Source organism: Triticum aestivum, chromosome 6D (genome assembly GCF_018294505.1).
Source record: "Triticum aestivum cultivar Chinese Spring chromosome 6D, IWGSC CS RefSeq v2.1, whole genome shotgun sequence".
Classification (NCBI taxonomy): domain Eukaryota; kingdom Viridiplantae; phylum Streptophyta; class Magnoliopsida; order Poales; family Poaceae; genus Triticum; species Triticum aestivum.
Window position 1 is genome coordinate 414,243,118 of NC_057811.1, and position 18,193 is coordinate 414,261,310.

At 45.8% G+C, this 18,193-nt stretch overlaps 1 protein-coding gene across 1 annotated transcript; it reads left to right on the forward strand.

The window, feature by feature from the left end:
- The first annotated feature begins 4,888 nt into the window (after positions 1 to 4,888).
- On the forward strand, positions 4,889 to 8,525 carry LOC123145484 (F-box/kelch-repeat protein At1g74510). The gene is made up of 2 exons (XM_044564911.1): positions 4,889 to 5,315; positions 6,669 to 8,525. The coding sequence occupies exon 2, from the start codon at positions 6,749 to 6,751 to the stop codon at positions 8,024 to 8,026; it is 1,278 nt and encodes a 425-aa protein (XP_044420846.1). The 5' UTR covers positions 4,889 to 5,315; positions 6,669 to 6,748; the 3' UTR covers positions 8,027 to 8,525.
- The last annotated feature ends 9,668 nt before the right edge of the window (positions 8,526 to 18,193 follow it).

Here is an 18,193-nt window from a genome sequence, read left to right on the forward strand (position 1 = left end):
TAAGGATGCAATCTTGGGTTGGTAGGTAGGCGCCATGTTTATCATACCAGAAAAAAAATATGTATCTTACGAGGAAGTACCCGCTGAAAACAAGTTACATTGAAAACTTTGTGAAAATCACATTTAATAGATTACCAAAATTCTGAAAATAATACAACGTGTTTGAAAAATGAAGTACTATGTTTATAAACATTTGAAATTTGAAGTTCAAACTCATATTCATTTGCGAGGTAAGAAAAAACAAATTATGCATGAATGTTATTGTATTGTTTATCACTATCCATTGTTAATTTTCTTTTTTCTTTTTATAAAACTCTAGTGAATTGAATTTGAAATTTAAATTTACAAGCCTGCATGACATCACCTCTCAAACATACTTGATTTCTTCAGAAGCTTTAATCATTAAAACATAGCCTTCGTTAATTTTCATTGAAACTTTGTTCCCACTGGTATTCGTCGTGTATTATGGACGTACTATGGCAAAAATAGTAGTCAACCGCATTTTTCCGCCTTATCACACCTTGCCAACACATACGGTACCTTGTTGGTAATTGAGAAAAAGGTTTCCCCCGCTTTATATTATAAAGCATAACCTTGTTGGTAATTTCAAGCGCTAGGAGAAACAAATAGATCTAGTGTATAAATCTACTAATCTTAGGAGCAGGTGAAATTAAAAGATTAAAGCCTCCTTTGGTTCACAGGGTAGGAGTAGTATAGGAATAGGAAAATCATAGGACGTGTGATGACATGCATCTCAATTCCTATAGAGAAGGAGATGTCATTTGATGCATAAGATAGGAATTTTTTAATTGAGACTAGACTAATGTTTTTTTCTTTTAAAATATGAAGGATTGATTTCGATCCTACATAAAAACAGAAATCCATCCCTACAAACCAAAGGGTCCGAAAAGATTTTTTTTTATAAAGTTTCTATCCTTTCCGGTTCCTACAAAATTCCTATGAACAAAGGAGGCCTAAGTGCTCAACTATCGGCTGCGAGTGCAAACGGCGGAATTCTGTTCCAACTTCCAACTATGTGTGATTCTGTTCCAACTATCCGTGTCTTCCCCCTGGAAAGGACTTTCGGATCGATGCTAGCTTTCACTCACAGTAAGGAAGAAGCGTTCCTGTCAACGGACAGAGGGTTGGATAACCAGTGGCGAGCGGGCAGAGAGGACGATCAACGCCTACATAAGAGACGTGTTTGGACCAGGGACTGAACCGTAGCGGAAAAGACCGGTAGACGTACACTGCTCTGTTCCTTCACGACAACACTGGCCGCTGCAACTTGCAAGGTTCGCAGCTCCTGACACGGCGACACGTGCCGGCCCGGTGCACCACGGGAGGGACGTTTGACGTGCATGGGTTTGATCCAGTCCCGTACTGTTACAAGACGAGGACCGTGGCATGGTTGTTTCTTCAGACTGCTTCAGCTGCTCTCGCACGTAGCGTCCGACACGTCAATCAGTGAGGCAAGACTAGAGCGTATGGAAACTGGACACGTAGGCGCCGAACCTGTTTTTGACAGCGAGTATATATGAACTTCTGTCAAATCGAAACAAGAGGCAAAAACTACCATGCTTACCAAAGCATTTACGTTACTTGTAGCCGCGTTTTCTATGGAGTATATAGTACTCTCACGTGCGACCGTTTGTGGTAGCGATCAACGCCAGTGGCAGTTGTTACAGTTTTCAACGCCACTGGCAAGCGACCACGAGCAATTTGGTCAGAAGGAATTGGCGGTGTTCCACGTAGTACGTGTGTGCCAGCTCGCTCGTTTCACATGACGGTCAGCAACAAAATACTGACTGTACCCGTACTTTGTACGGGCGGCAATACCTAAAGTTTAACTTATCTCCTAATAATGGGATGATTAAATTGGCATGGCTGTAACAAGACGATCCACCGTCTCCTACCTCAATCCTCACGTAGTATAAGTGTGCCAGTTTGCTTGTTTCACGTGAAGGTCGGTAATACCTAAAGTTTACCTCGTCTCCAAACGAGATGATTAGATTGCATCCAAAAGTTTCCTTGCATCCAACAATATACCGACGGTACACGTATTTTCTACCGATGATGATAGGATTAGAAAATACAGCGGTCTTGGGCGTGCGTCTACGCGCGTGGATACGCCGCCGGCCCGTTGAACCGATCGGTGGAGCGATTGACCGAAACCGTTTGCCGTCCAGACTAATTTAAAAATAACTGCGAAGTGGAGAGAAAGTACAGGCCGTTCCAAATGGTACAGCTCAGAGCTACGCGCAGAAAATGAGCTCCAGATCGCGACGTCGTTCGCCGCTAAAATAAGCCGCGCTGTGCAATCAGGTGCCTCGTCAGTCCCAAAGAGAAGGACGAGCATTTTTTTTTAAAAGTGATGAGTGTTAGAGAGAGAGAGGAAGGGCGGCCTGGATCCAGCTACAGTCAGGGTCCAACAACCGTCAGAGGCCGTGCGTGCGTGCGTCCTTGAGTATCATCCTGGCCATGCGTGCCCACATATGTAGCCCCTAAGTGCCACTTAAAATTGACTTATACTCATAAAACTTCAACCAGTGTGGATCTCACGCCAGGGACGGAGGATAGGATCCATTGGGCTTGGGACAGCACTGGGCGGTTCTCGGCTAAATCCGCTTACATGGCATGTTTTGCGGGTAGGATTGAGGCGAACGGCGCTACTCAGATTTGGAGATCCAGGGCGCCGGCCACTTGCAAGGTCTTTGCATGGCTTGCGGCACGGAACAGATGTTGGACAGCAGATAGACTTCAAAGACGTCACTTGCCTCACCCCTCTGCATGTCCTTTTTGTGACCAAGCCCAGGAGACCATTGACCACTTGCTGTTGGGGTGTGTGTTTGCTAGGCAAGTTTGGTCCTGTATTACCAATGCGTGGGGTAAGCCTTCTTGGATGCCTACGGCAGATGCTACCTTGGTGCAATGGTGGACCGCCCTCACTCAGCAGAGGCAGCTAAGGAAAGAGATTTGGACGGTGGTCACCCTTGTGGCATGGACGATCTGGAGACACCGGAATGACATAGTGTTCAATGGTGCTTCCCCCTCGGCAGAGGTAGTGCTTAGGAGGATTGACGAGGAGGGGCAGGACTGGAGGGCCGCGGGTTTGCTCCGTGAGCACGACTCCTTGCCACGTAGAGTAGTGAGGTTGGATAGCGGCGAGTGATCCGCATGTGGATCATCCTTTTGGCTTTGTAAGCCGTGGAGTTGTAAAGACTTGTTTGCCATTCTTGGCACTTTCTATCTATGCTTCTGATGCGTCAAGCTTTTGACGCATCCTTGAAAAAAAAATCAGTGTAGCCTCCAAGGGCCGGGTCATTATGCAATAATGAGCAGGGACTTTATAAATATGATGTTGATTTCCTGTCCGTTTCGACGCAGCTTGCAATTGGTAGATCGCCGAAAACCAATGACATGATTTTGACGGCGGCGCACCAAAAAATATATCTGCCTTCCGGGTCGTGTGCGGCTGCACGTACGAAACCCTAACCTCTCAAATTTAAACTTGTAAGATGACTCTTCTTCACCGGATGATCACGAGCTTCTCGATCCTTGTGAGAGATCCCTTCAAGAACTCAACACCACCGGCACCGAGCCCCACGGTGGGCGCCAACTGTCGTGGAATTGTCATGGCAGATGTCCTAGGGTGAGGACTTAGTCGTGAGGCCAGCGCATCTATGTAGTAGCTTGAGAGGGGTTGAGCGGAATCGAGAGACGCAACATAAGACGAGGATTTAGACAGCTTCGGGCCCCGGGAAACATCATCCGGTAATAACCCTACATGTTGTTTGAGGCTAGATCTCATTATCATTTAGGGAGTCGCCGGTAAACCGGCTCTTTGTGTGTAATCCCTAGAGATTGTTTCTTTTTGCTTGCCTTCTTTGGGGAGCCCTGCCCCTCTTTATATAAGTTGCAGGGGCGGGTTACATGTAGAGTCCAACTCAGACTTAAGACTTAACTATTCTGACTTCTCTTCATGGGCTTCTTAACGTCTCGGGCTTCATAACCCCTGGCAACCCAGTTATCACTGTCTGCCGGGTTATGACTGGTGCCGGTTTATGATGGTCTGCTTAGTTATCAACTGACTTAACTCCTGCCGGGTTATCATCTGACTTAACTCCTGCCGGTTTACCACCTGCTGGTTTACCACTTGCCTTAACACCTACCGGTTTACCACCCGCCGGTTTACCGTCCGTCTTAGCCATCTGTCTTAACTGTCAGCCGGTTTATCAACCTGCCGGTTTACCAACCTGCCGGTTTACCAAGTCCCAGCCGGGTTATAACTCCGGCCGGATCATACAGCGGGGTATATCCCGACACTCCCCCTGCCGTTGCAGCGGCATGCCAGCAGCAGCGTGCAGCGACGAGACAAACAAAGATAAAAAAGAAACATTGCATTGGGTAATGAAAAATGCTTCGGTTTCAGCTGGCGGTGGTAGTAGTACTAATAATTACCGGTGGTAACAGCCGGCGGGTCAAGTCAATTGGAAATGTGCCGAGGAAGGCAGGGACGAAGCGTACGTACGAACGACAAGCGGGACAGCACGGACGGGCGGGGCTCCTCGCTCGCTCCGGTTACCGCGTCCTGGCGACTGGCGTGACGGAGACCCCCAGCCCACCCAAACCCGTCGCCGCCCCCGGCGGTACAGAGGGAATAGAAAAACTGCAAAGCTCCACCGATCCGGCTCCGTTTCCCCCCTTTTCCACGTGAGACGCACGCACGCCTCGCATCGCGTCGCCCCGCCCCGCCCAATCAATCATCCGCGCCGGGCGAGACCGACCGAGGGAAAAAGTCCGGGAGGCCGCCGGCCCGGCCCGCCCCACCCGCCCTCCCTCGCCGTAAATATAAAAGTCGTAGCCCCCTCCCCCTCCTCCCGCACCGCACCACCCTCCCCGTCCCGTTCCGTTCGTTTCGGTCCGTATAACCGCGCCCCCCGCATCTCCTCCGCCCCCGCCCCCGCACCGCGTCTCGCCCATAACTACTCCTCCGCATCGCTGTTTTTTCCTCCTCTCTCCGCCCTACCCTCCTCTCTCTCCTCGAGCCGCATCCCACCTGCCTGCCTGCCCGGGGGGGTCCTGCAGCGGCCGCCAATCCCGCCCCATCCAATCTCCCGGCCCGGCCCCTCCGCCCCGATCCCGCCGCCGTCCGAGGGGCAGCGCTCCGGGTGCCGCCGCGCCTGCCCTCGCCGGCGTTCGTCTCCGTCGCCCGGTTCCGCCCGCCCGCCCGCTGCGGCCGCGTCGGCGACCTTCGACGGCGGCGGGGGCGAGCCGCGGCAACACACGCGCGTCGGCGATGGCCACGGCCTGAGGTGCGATTCCTGCTTGCCGCCGCCGGCATACTCTGCTTTGTACCCGGCCCTTATATTGTTTATAATACTGTTTGTTGCCGCAAATACGGTTGTATTTTCTCCCCGTCGATTTTTTTCACGATTCTCTTACTTTCCTTGTAATGGCCGGTGACGAATAGCCGGTAGGATTAGCGGTCATTGGTTAGTGCTGCCCAAAGCGAGTTTCAGTGGATCGACGACATCGGTGGCGACAAAACCGATCAGATTTGCGCTAGTGCTATTTACAGTTGGCGTTAGTTTTTAATCCAGCGCGCTTTTTGCTACTCAACTACTAGATCTTATTAACTGCTCAATACCCTTGTAAGCTATGGATATCCCTATCAGACCGATAATTTTGCATATGCTCGCCACCTCGCTGCTGTACCAAATTGGTAGACGCCATTAAATGAATTCAACAATGATCCAGAAAGCTGGGCATATCTGTTTATGTACCTGTGATACCATTTCTTATGGTTCACCTGCAAGGAACACACAAGTAGATATGACGGGTGTTAGCCCAGATGTAATTTATTTTCCAGCATGATTTTCTAGATTTGTGAAGCCTTTCTCTCTGTTGGTATCGTGGAATGGTCTCAGGGTGAATAGATGGGGCCTGTTGTGTTCGGTTTTGCCAATTTTTGGACGACTGATGCTTTACTAGTTCCGGGTTATATTTGTTTTGTGTAAGACTGGAATTGTTCCGCTTATTTGCCTATGTATGTTGAAGGGTCCATTTTAGATATTTGCGGGTTATGAGCCTTTTCTTGACAAAATAAAAAATCTTTTGGTATGGTGGACTGAGTTAGATTTTGGGTCGAATCCATTCTCTGATGACAAGGTATAATGACATGTTCCTGATACATCCTTGCAGGCCTTAGTTATTAATAATTTAGGTCAATATGTACTCACATGTTTAGCTTGATATCATATAATTGAGACTGTCTTTTACTCATTGGGTGTTAAATTTGGATTTAGTTTGATATTATGGTCATGTTATTTGTATGAGTAGTCAGTAATCTTCTGTTTATTCCCTGCTGTTTTGTTATTCTGTATTCACTATGGACCATTTTGCCAAACTTCTAATGTTCATCTGCGTTTATAGTCTGGTAAGGTTTTTTTGCTGGTTTGGAAACATATATTCATATGCGACCGTTTTTGATTGATTGAGCTAAGTGATGTTTGTGGAGTTCTCTTGCAAGTTTGTTTTTTATGTACACAAATGCAAATTTCCTGATATACATGGATGCCACTTTCAGTTATACCTGAATTTTCATTTCTAGAATAGTACTCTTATCTGAGTAGAATTCCTGCTGACATAATTTTGATCTGTTGCAGATTGAGGATGCGTACAGAGGGGTTGGAGTCTTGTGGATAGGTTCCCTCCCTGTTGAAATATTGTTGTAGATTCTGACGGAATGTTGGAGGGTCAATCTTGCCTGATCTCGAGGTCACTGCCCAGCTCCTGCGAACAGGAATCCAGATTAGCTTATATGACTTACCACCTCCTTGAGATCACAAGGACTAAGCGCCCATCTGGGGTCCTGGCTATTGAACATGATGGAATTGCTGTGGCGGCAGTGCTGGCAAAGCGGCCTAAGTCTGAGGATAGCCATGATGCTGTGCCGGTAGACTGTCAGGGTGGTAATCAGGGCTATTCTGATTCAAGCACACTGATAAGTTCTATTGGCAGAGATAATTCAATCAATTGTCTAGCCCGTTGCTCTCGGTCTGATTATGGCTCCATTGCATCACTGAGCCGGAACTTCCGTTCCCTTGTCCGTGATGGTGGTCTGTACAGAGAACGGCGGAGGTTAGGGATTGCAGAACACTGGGTGTATTTCTCCTGCAATGTGCAGGAGTGGGAGGCATATGACCCATACCGTGAACGGTGGATGACGCTCCCAAGGATGCCACCTAATGAGTGTTTCATGTGCTCAGACAAGGAGTCACTAGCTGTGGGCACTGAACTTCTGGTGTTTGGCAAGGAGATTCTATCACATATTGTTCTTAGCTATAGCATTCTGACCAACTCATGGTCAAGAGGCGTTGAAATGAATGCCCCTAGATGTTTGTTTGGTTCGGCTAGTTTTGGAGAGAAGGCAATTATAGCTGGTGGCATGGATTCTTTTGGGAGTGTGCTTAGTTCTGCTGAGCTGTACAACTCTGAAACTAAAAGTTGGGTTACACTTCCGAGCATGAACAAGCGTAGGAGAATGTGTTCTGGAGTCTTCATGGATGGCAAGTTTTATGTTATTGGTGGAATGGCCAGTAACACGGAGGTGCTGACATGCGGAGAAGAGTATGATTTAGAGAAGGGTACCTGGAGGTTGATAGAGAACATGTCAGAGGGTCTCAATGGTGCCAGTGGTGCTCCTCCCCTTGTTGCTGTAGTTGACAATGAGCTATATGCGGCTCAATATGCAGGAAAACTAGTAAGGAAGTATAATAAAAGTGATAACACATGGACAACTCTTGGGGAGTTACCAGAGCGCCCAGAAGCTGTGAATGGCTGGGGCATTGCATTCCGAGGATGCGGAGAGCGGCTCCTGGTGATTGGTGGACCAAGAGTGCTGGGCGGCGGGATGATTGAACTCCATTCGTGGATCCCAAGGGAGGGCCCCTTGCAATGGAACATGATCGGAAGCAAACCTTCTGGCAACTTTGTTTATAACTGTGCTGTCATGGGGTGCTGATTTCTGTGCCGCCACCCACCCGTCGAACATACTTGTCAACAAGAAAGATTTGTGATATTGGTTTCGCAAATGCGCATAAAAGCACTGATTCTGCCTGATTGGTAATCTCTGCCTTCTTTTTTTCCTTCTCCTCTGGACATTTCAGATTTTACTCCATGTTCCATAGATTAGTCAGTCACATCCTTCCTTGTATTCGTTAACAGTTACACTGTTGGGTCTCTGTTTTCCGTGCATTTGGTTTCCAGTTGGGAATTTGTACCTGGTCTGGTCCGTATACTCTGTCGAACTGAGAATTTCCTGAGATGGATGCATCTAGGTGACAAACTGTAATTGATGTAGCCTTGCATCTGGACAAAATTGTACTCCATTGGACTCTGAATTGTCCCAGCTTCATAGTGCTCCTGTGCAAAATGCCTGTTAACAGAAACAACTCTAGTTGTAAATGTACCGTGACATGGTTTACATTTCCTTTCGTTGACATATTCAAGAACCAATCATACATACATTTGCAAAACATTCAACCTGGCGCTGCTTCATCGTTACGTAATATACTTTGTCGACACCATAACCACCCCTATGTAACTTCGCACTACCGGTTGCGCTTTTGCCCGAATCCTGGGGTGCCAAGTCAAAACGACATTGGGCATAACTAAAAGTTCCTTGAAGGATGCTCAACCATTTCAGATGAAACATCAAAACACAGGGAGCACTAATCGGGCAAACAAAGTCGATATTTTGCAGCGAGCTGTCAATGTCTCTAGTAGCATGGGCACTTCGGTGCGAGCCCTGGTGACACTTGGGGTGTGTTTAGTTGCTGTCACTGGATAGAATGTCACGGGTCTGACCCGTTCCCACAGCCCATTCTCGCGTTCGGTTAGTCGAAAGAACCAGAACCTACCCGTCCCAAGGAACGGAATATTCGCTCATTATGCGGAACGGAGGCATACCTCCAAATCGAGCGGACGACAGGGAACGAGCCCTCTTCCCCTCTCGCACGCGCCTCTTCCCTCGTGACTCCCCTGTCTCAGCGCCGCCACCCTCCCGCATCTCCCTCCCTCTCGATCCGCCACCTCCGTTCCTCTCCGGCGCCGGCTTCACTCTCCTCCCCTCCGTCTCTCCTCCGTGATGGCGCGCAGCAGCAACTTGGCGGCGACCTAGCGGCGGGTGGAGATTAGGCAGCGGCGGGGCGGGAACGACGCAGCGGGGCGGTGAGAGGCCATGGCGCAGGGACCTGCCGACGGTGGCGCGGCGCACGGGGCTGGGCCGGCGCGGTGGAGCGACTGGAGGCAGTGCCCGCAGTGGCACGCCAACTCGCTGGAGAACGTCGTGCCGGAGAACCTGTCCCGGCCGTCCGCGCGCCGGAGATATAGCGCGCGGCGTAGGGGCCGCCGACAAGGCGTATGCTCCAGCGCCCGCGGCATCGCCCGACGCCGTGCTCCCGTTCGTGGCGCTCCACTCCGGCTCTGGCATGGGCTGCTTCTCCCTCTAAAGCTATGTGGTGTAAATTGTTATTAAGTGGGTGATTAGACTAGCTGATTAATTAGCTTAGCTTCTAGAAGAAATAAGCTCTCATATTGGTAAGAGCTGGGAGTACATACGACCAACATATTGTTTTATCTGTGATGATATTCTTCTATGTATTTCAATTCATTGCTCGAAAAGAGCTACTAGTAGTTAATCATTATTTCTCTGGCTTATTATTGGCCACATGAACGACGCAGCAAAGAAGCCAATATTTCGATATTGTTGTATGACTGAGTATGATAACTTGGCATGTATAGATGTAGTGCACTTGGTTGCTTTTGGGTGTGATGGATGAAGTTGGTACCTTCTGTTGAAATTTGTGTTTGATTGATGTCATATATGTGTGATTCTTGTCAATATATATACTGTTATGTTGTTTTTCTTCGAAATACAAATGAAATGCTGCCAAAATTTTGAATTTTATGTGGTTTCATTTTTCATTCCATCTCTCTAACCAAACACAAGAACGGAACCGACCCGTTTCACTTTTTTGTTTGTATCAAACACAGGAATAGAACGGACATGTTCCAGTGGAATGAAACCATTCCATTCCGTTCCACTTGGTTCCTCAACCAAACACACCCTATGATGCTGCTGCTGCTGGGTGGAGGAGCTCCTCTGAAGTCGCCCCGCTTTACGTCTCGGCGCGCTCGGGATTCCACGCTAACTAACTAGGCTCCGCTTAGCCTACTGGGGATATTGTTATCATCTAGGGTGGGCAGGTGCCCACTTCTATATTAAGAGAGAAAAGAATCCGAGAGACGACAAGCGCGGGGGCTAATCAGTGTGGATCGCTGTCCGCTCCGTGCTTTAGCGTCGTGGAAATCGGAAAAAGGGCCACGCTTCGCTGTCGAGTTGTTGCGTGCATCCTATGCGATTAGGCTCGTTTCCGCCGATCATCTCGCCGCATTATCCCCTGCGGCACTGTGTTTTCTGCGGTGGCTTTGGGATGAATGTTTTCGTTCGGTTGTGATGGGATTGCCCTCTTTTTCGTTCAGCCCTGATGGGATTCTTGTCGGGTTGCTTGCCCTCTTTTTTAGTTTTTATTATTGGGCCTTTGGCTGGTAGATTTGAGAATCTTGTTTATCAAGTGGCTAGGATTGGCTGATGGATCTGAGAATTTTCTTTATCAATTGGCTAGGGTATCTATGGCACCCTCCTGTAGAAGGTTAGGAAAAATATCTGGCAGACACTTAGTGAGACGTCATCTAGAACACCTACTCTATCCAAACGGGAATAGTAGTTAGAATCACGCCATCCTAAAAAAAAGGTTAGGAAATCATGCCCGAGCCCATGAGTATTTGCTAGTACTCCCTCCGTTCCAAATTACTTGTCTCAAAAGTGGATAAAAATGGATGTATCTATAATTAAAATACGTCTAGATACATCCATTTCTGTGACAAATAATTCTGAACGGAGGGAGTAGTTCTAAGTTTTCAACAGTCCCGAGCAGACCAGAGAATGGTGTAATATGATTCTTTTGTGGTTTCTCTAGGCAGGTAGCCATTTGTTGTTCCTCGGTTATCTGCTTCGTCAGCTTCGCCATCAGGTTTCCCGAATCCAATCATTGTGTTCACCGCTAAACGGGATGATGATTGGCAAATTGATCGTGGTCTGATGTCGTTGGTTATCCCGTCAATTTCTTGGTATTCTGGCGACGCCGCGGTTGTTGCATCATGCATGCACCCCTGTTATCGGAGCGGAGGACAAACTACGCGTCCACGCGTAGGCCACCTCTCGCTCTGCTTCTTTTATTAGAGCAAAGCAGGCCCGGCTTTGTTTCTTGATGATCCATTCAACAAATGGAGAAGCGGTTCCGGCAGAAGGACAGTGAGATACGTAGGAGTATATGCATATACGTCTGCCTATACGTGCGCTGAGGGCAGGGTGGTTGTTGATCTGAAATCAGACTGCCGACCGACGATTGGGTCGAGGGAGTCCGGCTGCATGCAGTTTCCTTGCTATCTTGTACCGTCCTCGCGGTACGGCGGTGCAGCCTGCAGGCACCCGTGGGCACTTGGTCCCGTCGAGAAGGCGAGTAGAGCCAGCCGCACTTTCAGCCGGCAGAAGGATACGCAAGGTGGCGGCGAGCGAGTGACAGCTGGGTGAACCTTGAGCCCGTGAACGTACCCTGCCAACGCCAACGTATGAAGGACGCTTCGTGCTGGCAGCGAAGATACGCGCGGGTGTTGCACGCACGGCCACAGTGTGCTGCATGTTGCGGTGCCTGACACGACGACGAGTACAAAAGCCGAGCGCTATGGGAGGCCGGGTACTGGACTGATCGCACGCACGGTTTGACGGAGCGGGCGTAGAGAGGCCGAGCGGCTAAGTGGGCCGCGTCGTGCTCCGGGCATCGATACCGGCGCCCCTCGTGGAATGATCGCGTCGTACGTGAGAGTGGCTGACGGACGGCACTGACGCTTTGCTGCTGTAAAAACCGCATGACAGTCCCATGTTCATTGCGCGCGCCGTCGGTTTCAAAGAAACGATTTTTTTTCTTGTTGAGCTCTCCCTGCTGTAAAAACGACGTTTCTTTCCCACGTGTCTTCGCTGCAGCAGCAGCGCGACTGCTCCTGCGCGGGCAGGGCGGCAGACGTCTGTTTATACCGTACCTCAAGATTGTCTGGTGTTTTTGTTCTCCTCCCAGAGTTTCAAAAGAACAGTGCTACGCGGACGACCAAATTCAGACGATTTGTGCACGACTTGGAATCTCATCCTCTTCGATGTACAATGGTACTATCCCGCAAATTTTCTCCGGCATATTTTCAAGAACAGGGGATCAGTCCGCGAACACTGATGCCAGATGCCGACATCCAACACTGCCCACATGCATTTCTATCACTGTTGAAACAAAATGGACCAAATTCATGCAAATCAGACGTATTTTCATATAAACAGGAAGAGATTCATTAAAACACGACGGGCTTCATATAAACATGACGAAATTCATTACATTTTGGACACACTTCAACTAAAGGCGGAGCTTGTCCAACTCTCGAGGTATAATTTCGGACACACTTCTATTCTAAACCTAATATAAATGATCGCCGACGCCCGTTTCCCGTGTCCGGCCATGAGCCCCGAGAACTGAAGCTCCGGCACTTGCCTTCGCCTTCTTGAGTTCACCCTGGGCGCTTTCCAGCTCTGCCTCGCAGCCTTCGCCACCATAGCTTGAGCGACTAGTCGGCCCTCGATTAGCAGGCCGCCAAGCTTGGCTTCAGGTGGAGGGGAAGAGCGGTGGCCTTCCCGGGACCCGAGCGGCAGCGACCTACTATGCACTATAATGTCTACTACGCAACTTTCTTCTTAGACTTTGTTGGGTCTCAAAGTGCGGAGTTTTGTAGGACAACAACAAATTTCTCTTAAGTGGATGACCTAAAGTTTATCAATCCATATGAGATGCAGGATGAAGATGGTCTCTCTCAAACAACCCTGCAATGAGATACAAGAAATTTCTTGTGTCCCCAACACACCCAATACAATAAAAAATTGTATAGATGCACTAGTTCGGCGAAGAGATGGTGATACAAGTGTAGTATGGATAGTACGTATAGGTTTTTGTAGTCTGAAATAGTAAAAACAACAAGATAAGAAGTAACAAAAGTGAGCATGAATGGTATTGCAATGCTTGAAAACAAGGCTTGGGGTTCATACTTTCACCACTGCAATCTCTCAACAGTGCTAATGTAATTGAATCATATAACCATCCCTCGACGTGCGACAAAGAATCACTCCAAAGTTTCTGCCAGAGAAAATAGGACGAAATCGTGTATCAAGCTATGTGCCTAGATTACCCCAATGTCACCATGGGAATCCGCAAGTTGATTACCAAAACATATATCAAATGACTCGTTAGAATTCCCCATTGTCACCACGGGTATCCACATGCAAGACATACATCAAGTGATCTCAAAACCAATATTCAATCCAACATAACGAAACATCATAGGGCAAGACTCAATTCATCACAGCAAGACAGAGAGAGGGGGAAGAACACCATATGATCCGACTATATTAACAAAGCCCATCGTTACATCAAGATCGTGCCAAATCAAGAACACGAGAGAGAGATCAAACACATAGCTACTAGTACATACCCCCAGCCCCGGGGCTGAACTACTCCGTGATGACCCACAAGTATAGGGGATCAATCGTAGTCCTTTCAATAAGTAAGAGTGTCGAACCCAACGAGGAGCAGAAGGAAATAACAAGTGGTTTTCAGCAAGGTAATTTCTGCAAACATTGAAATAGTCGGTAACAGATAATTTGATAGCAAGATAATTTATAACGGCCAAGTAACGGCAACGGTAAATATAGTGCAGCAATGTAGCCCAATCCTTTTGTTGCAAAGGACAGGCCAAAATGGTCTCTTATAATAAGCAAAGTATTCTTGAGGGCACACGGGAATTTCATCTAGTCACTTTCATCATGTTGGTTTGATTTACATTCGCTACTTTGATAATTTGATATGTGGGTGGACCGGTGCTTGGGTGCTATTCTTACTTGAACAAACTCCCACTTATGATTAACCCCCTCGCAATCATTCGCAACTATGAGAAAAGTATTAAGATAAAATCTAACCATAGCATTAAACATTTTGATCCAAATCGATCCCTTACGAAGTAGCGCATAAACTAGGGTTTAAGCTTATGTCACTCTAGCAACCTATCATCTAATAACTACTCCACAATGCATTCCCTTAGGCCAAAAGATGGTGAAGTGCCATGTAGTCGACGTTCACATGACACCACTAAGGAAATCACAACATACATATTATCAAACTATCAAACACATATCAAGTTCACATGATTACTTGCAACATGACTTCTCCTGTGACCTCAAGAACAAAAGTAACTACTCACAAATGATATTCATGCTCAAGATCAGAGGGGTATTGAATAGCATAATGGATCAGAACACATAATCTTCCACCAAATAAACCATATAGTAATCAACTACATGATGTAATCAACACTACTAGTCACCCACAGGTACCAATATGAGGTTACGGTACAAAGATTGAACACAAGAGATGAATTAGGGTTTGAGAGGAGTTGGTGTTGTTGAAGATGTTGATGAAGATTGTCCTCCCAAAGATGAGAGGGTTGTTGGTGATGACGATGGCTTCGCACCCGCGGCAGCGCCCTCGTCATCAACGAGGGCGGCCGTGGCCCCTCTCCTCCCTCTTCCCGCCTCGTCCTGCCGAAGACCGAGCCGTGGCTGCTTCCTGTGGAGAAGGAGCATGAGGCCATGGCCGCCGCCGACGAGACCGCCCTCAAGTGGGCGCGGGAGGAGGGCGGCGTCGTCATCCTCGACGACAGCGACGAGGAGGCGCCCGGGCCGTCCAACCCCACGCATCGGCGACGTTGGGCAGGGGTGCAGCAGGGACGGCGGCGGCGACTACACCAAGTTCTACAGGCTCCTCGGCATGTAGAAGGCGGGCGGCGGCACAGTAGTTCGTTTTAGTTAGTTTTTAAATTATGTGTTCAATTTTTTGTACAAATATCAATGAAATCGCCTAATTTGACCGAATTTGTGTTGTATTTGGCCGCCCCCACGCCCCCACGCCCCCACGCCGTTCATGTCTCTCCTCTCTGAAGTCCGCCCCCACGCCGTTTTTTTCGCCCACGCCCCCGGCGGCGCTATTTCAGACCCCCGGGGGGCCGAACGAGTGGAGATGCTCTTAGTACCTACCTATCGATTTGCCTTTATTTGGCTCTTTAAGCGCCAAAATGGATTTGGCCTAAGAAAGCCTCAAAGGAGCTACGAGGAACAACTAAAAGTGTTGTCATATACAGACTATAATAGTGTTGTGTATACATTGCAAATTATATATCATGAACATTTCGTTTAAGCTAGGGGCCAGGAACCTGCTCCCAACTAAGCTTCGCTACCGATTATAAGGACATCTATTTCTCTATGGCCTTAGATATGGTTTATTTCTTTCTCAATGTTCTCGCGCTCCTCGCAAAATAGAAGCTTTTAGCGTTGGTTGACTGATTTTCACTCTCCCCATGGATCCGTTCTCGCTTCTGTAGGAGGATTGTTTCATTTTGCAGCGGAACCCTGGCAGCAAACATACAAAACCCGTTTTTTTTATTAGGCAACTCAAGGGGTGGATCAGGTGCGCGACTATGTCTCGCTTAGAGCGAGACCTAGTGCAGCCTTGGGTCAAGCAACCGCGACTATGGGTCAGCCCAGCGTGGACTACAACCCTTCAATGCTTTTTTTTCCTTTCTTTTTTGTTTTTATTTAAATTTCGCCAATATTCTAAGTATATCTATTAGAAACATCACTTTATACAGAAAATAAAAAATGTCAATCAAGTATTTAAAAAATATTAAATATGTGTAGAAATAATATTTCTAATGTATAAAAAAACCGTACAGTGTATATAAAAAGAATAGACATCAAACTATGTATATGAGTAAAAATGTTAATCATGTATTTGGAATATGTTAAGTGTGTTTATAAATAGTATTCCCGATGTATGCATAAAATGTAAAATGTGTTTGAAAAAGTAGACTTTATAACATATAAAAAATTGTAATCATGTTCATCTATTTAAAAAATGTTAAGCGTGTATATGAATATTTTTCCTAATGTATACAAAAATGTACAATGTGTATGAAAAAATAAGACATATATAAGTTTTCAAAAATAGTAATCATTTTATTTATAAAATATTAAATATGTATTAAAAATATTCCCAGTCAAACAAAAAAATATACAAATGTGTATGGAAATAGTAGATATCAAATAATATAAGTTTTAGAAAAATGTCAATCATGTACTTGGAAAATGGTAGATGTGTATAAAAATGTTCTAATATATAGAAAAATCTACAAATGTATATGGAAAATTTAGACATAAAAAACATATGTTTTAAAAAATATGTATCATGTATTTAAGAAATGGTCGTTCAGTTTTTGAAAAAAAGTTTATTGCCATAAAAAATGTTCAATGTGTATTTGAAAAACATTGTTCATCTATTCAAAGCATTTATGAAAAAAATGTATATCATATATTTAAAATATATTCAATCTTTTGCCAAAAAATGTTTCACGTGTACACTACAAATGTATGTGATGTATTGAAAAAATAGATATGTGTTGACAAAAAAGAAACACCTTAAAAATAGACAAGAAACAACAAAACAGAATAAAATCTAAAATACAAGAAACAAAAAGAAAATGGCAGCCGAAGGAAACCAATGAAAAAAATGAAACATGAGAAGGTAACAAATAAAAAGGAGAAAAGGAACAATGAAAGAAACGCAAAAAATAGTGAAAACCAAGAAAAAAAATCAGTAACAATCGTGAAAGGAATGAAGAAAACCGATGAAAAAACAAATGACAAGCAAAAAACTGAAGAAAACCATGAAGAAACAAAGTAATTGAAAAAGAGACAATAGAAGAAAACTACAAAATGAGAAAAACCGAACTAAACCAACGAAGAGTAGCGATCAAGCGAGGGAGAAAGCCAGCGAATGAAAGAAAAAAGATCGAACTGGGTCGGTCCAATAAACAACAGGAGTGTAAAATGGTCTACGCGAGACATTCTTCCAGCTCACTATAACCACGAGATATAGTTCACGCAGGTGGATCGTGCATACATGTCCCAAGTTGCGATGGCACGACCCATATTAGGTCTCAACGACCGAGCCCATCAAACCTCGCGTCATCGACCTCATCATCAACACTTACCCCGCTCAAATCTGTGGTGTCTATTTCTCGCATTAAGCGAGACGAGAGGGAGCTCTCGCTGAGGATTTTTCCTCTCCCTGCTTCGTATTGGGTCGGCCCATTCGCGCACGCATATATTAAGAAAAATAGATTAGGTAAAGGGAGAACCAAGGTTTGATCCGCAGATGCTGCTACCACTCCGCCCAAGTCAAGTTAGTGATAAGTAGTAGGTGCGTGTCATACTTGAGGCTATTTCAAACCGGTTTTCTTTGAGGCTTTTTCCTTTTTTGTTTTCTTTCTTCTTCTTCAATTTTTTCATTCTTTTTTGCACTTTCTTTCTTGTTTTTTTCATTTCTTTTTTTGGTTATTATTGTACATTTTTTGTATATGTCAACAATATTTTTCTAATATACAATTTAAATTTTTTCAATACTTGTTTAACATTTTTCAAATACTTGTTTAATATTTTTATATACATGGTCAACAGTTTTTCAAATACTTGTTCAACATTTTTTAGATACTTGTTCAATATTTTTCAGATTTTGTTGAACATTTTTATATACATGATCAAAAAATGAAGTACTTGTTCAACCTTTTTTCAAATACTTATTCAAGATTTTTCAAATACTCGTTCGACATTTTATAAATACTTCTTCAATATTTTTTTAAATGCATGATTAACATTTTTATAAATATTATTTAAACTATGTTTTTGTAATATATATATTTAGACTATTTGAAAGTGTAAAAAAATTAAAAAAGTGAAACAAAAAAATGAAATAAAAACGTGAAAAAAAACAGAGAAAAACGAGGCAGTGTAGTACCCGGGACCTGGGCCGGCCCATAAGCTCGCGTGGTTCAGCGAGTCGGAAGCTTCGACTCGCTGAACGCGAGACATAGCGATGCCCGCTCAAATCGACGCCCAAGATTACAACCTACAGCTCTCCGTTCCTCA

Coding starts and splice junctions, on each gene's coding strand:
- LOC123145484 (XM_044564911.1), top strand. CDS start 6,749: ATGTTGGAGGGTCAATCTTGCCTGATCTCGAGGTCACTGCCCAGCTCC.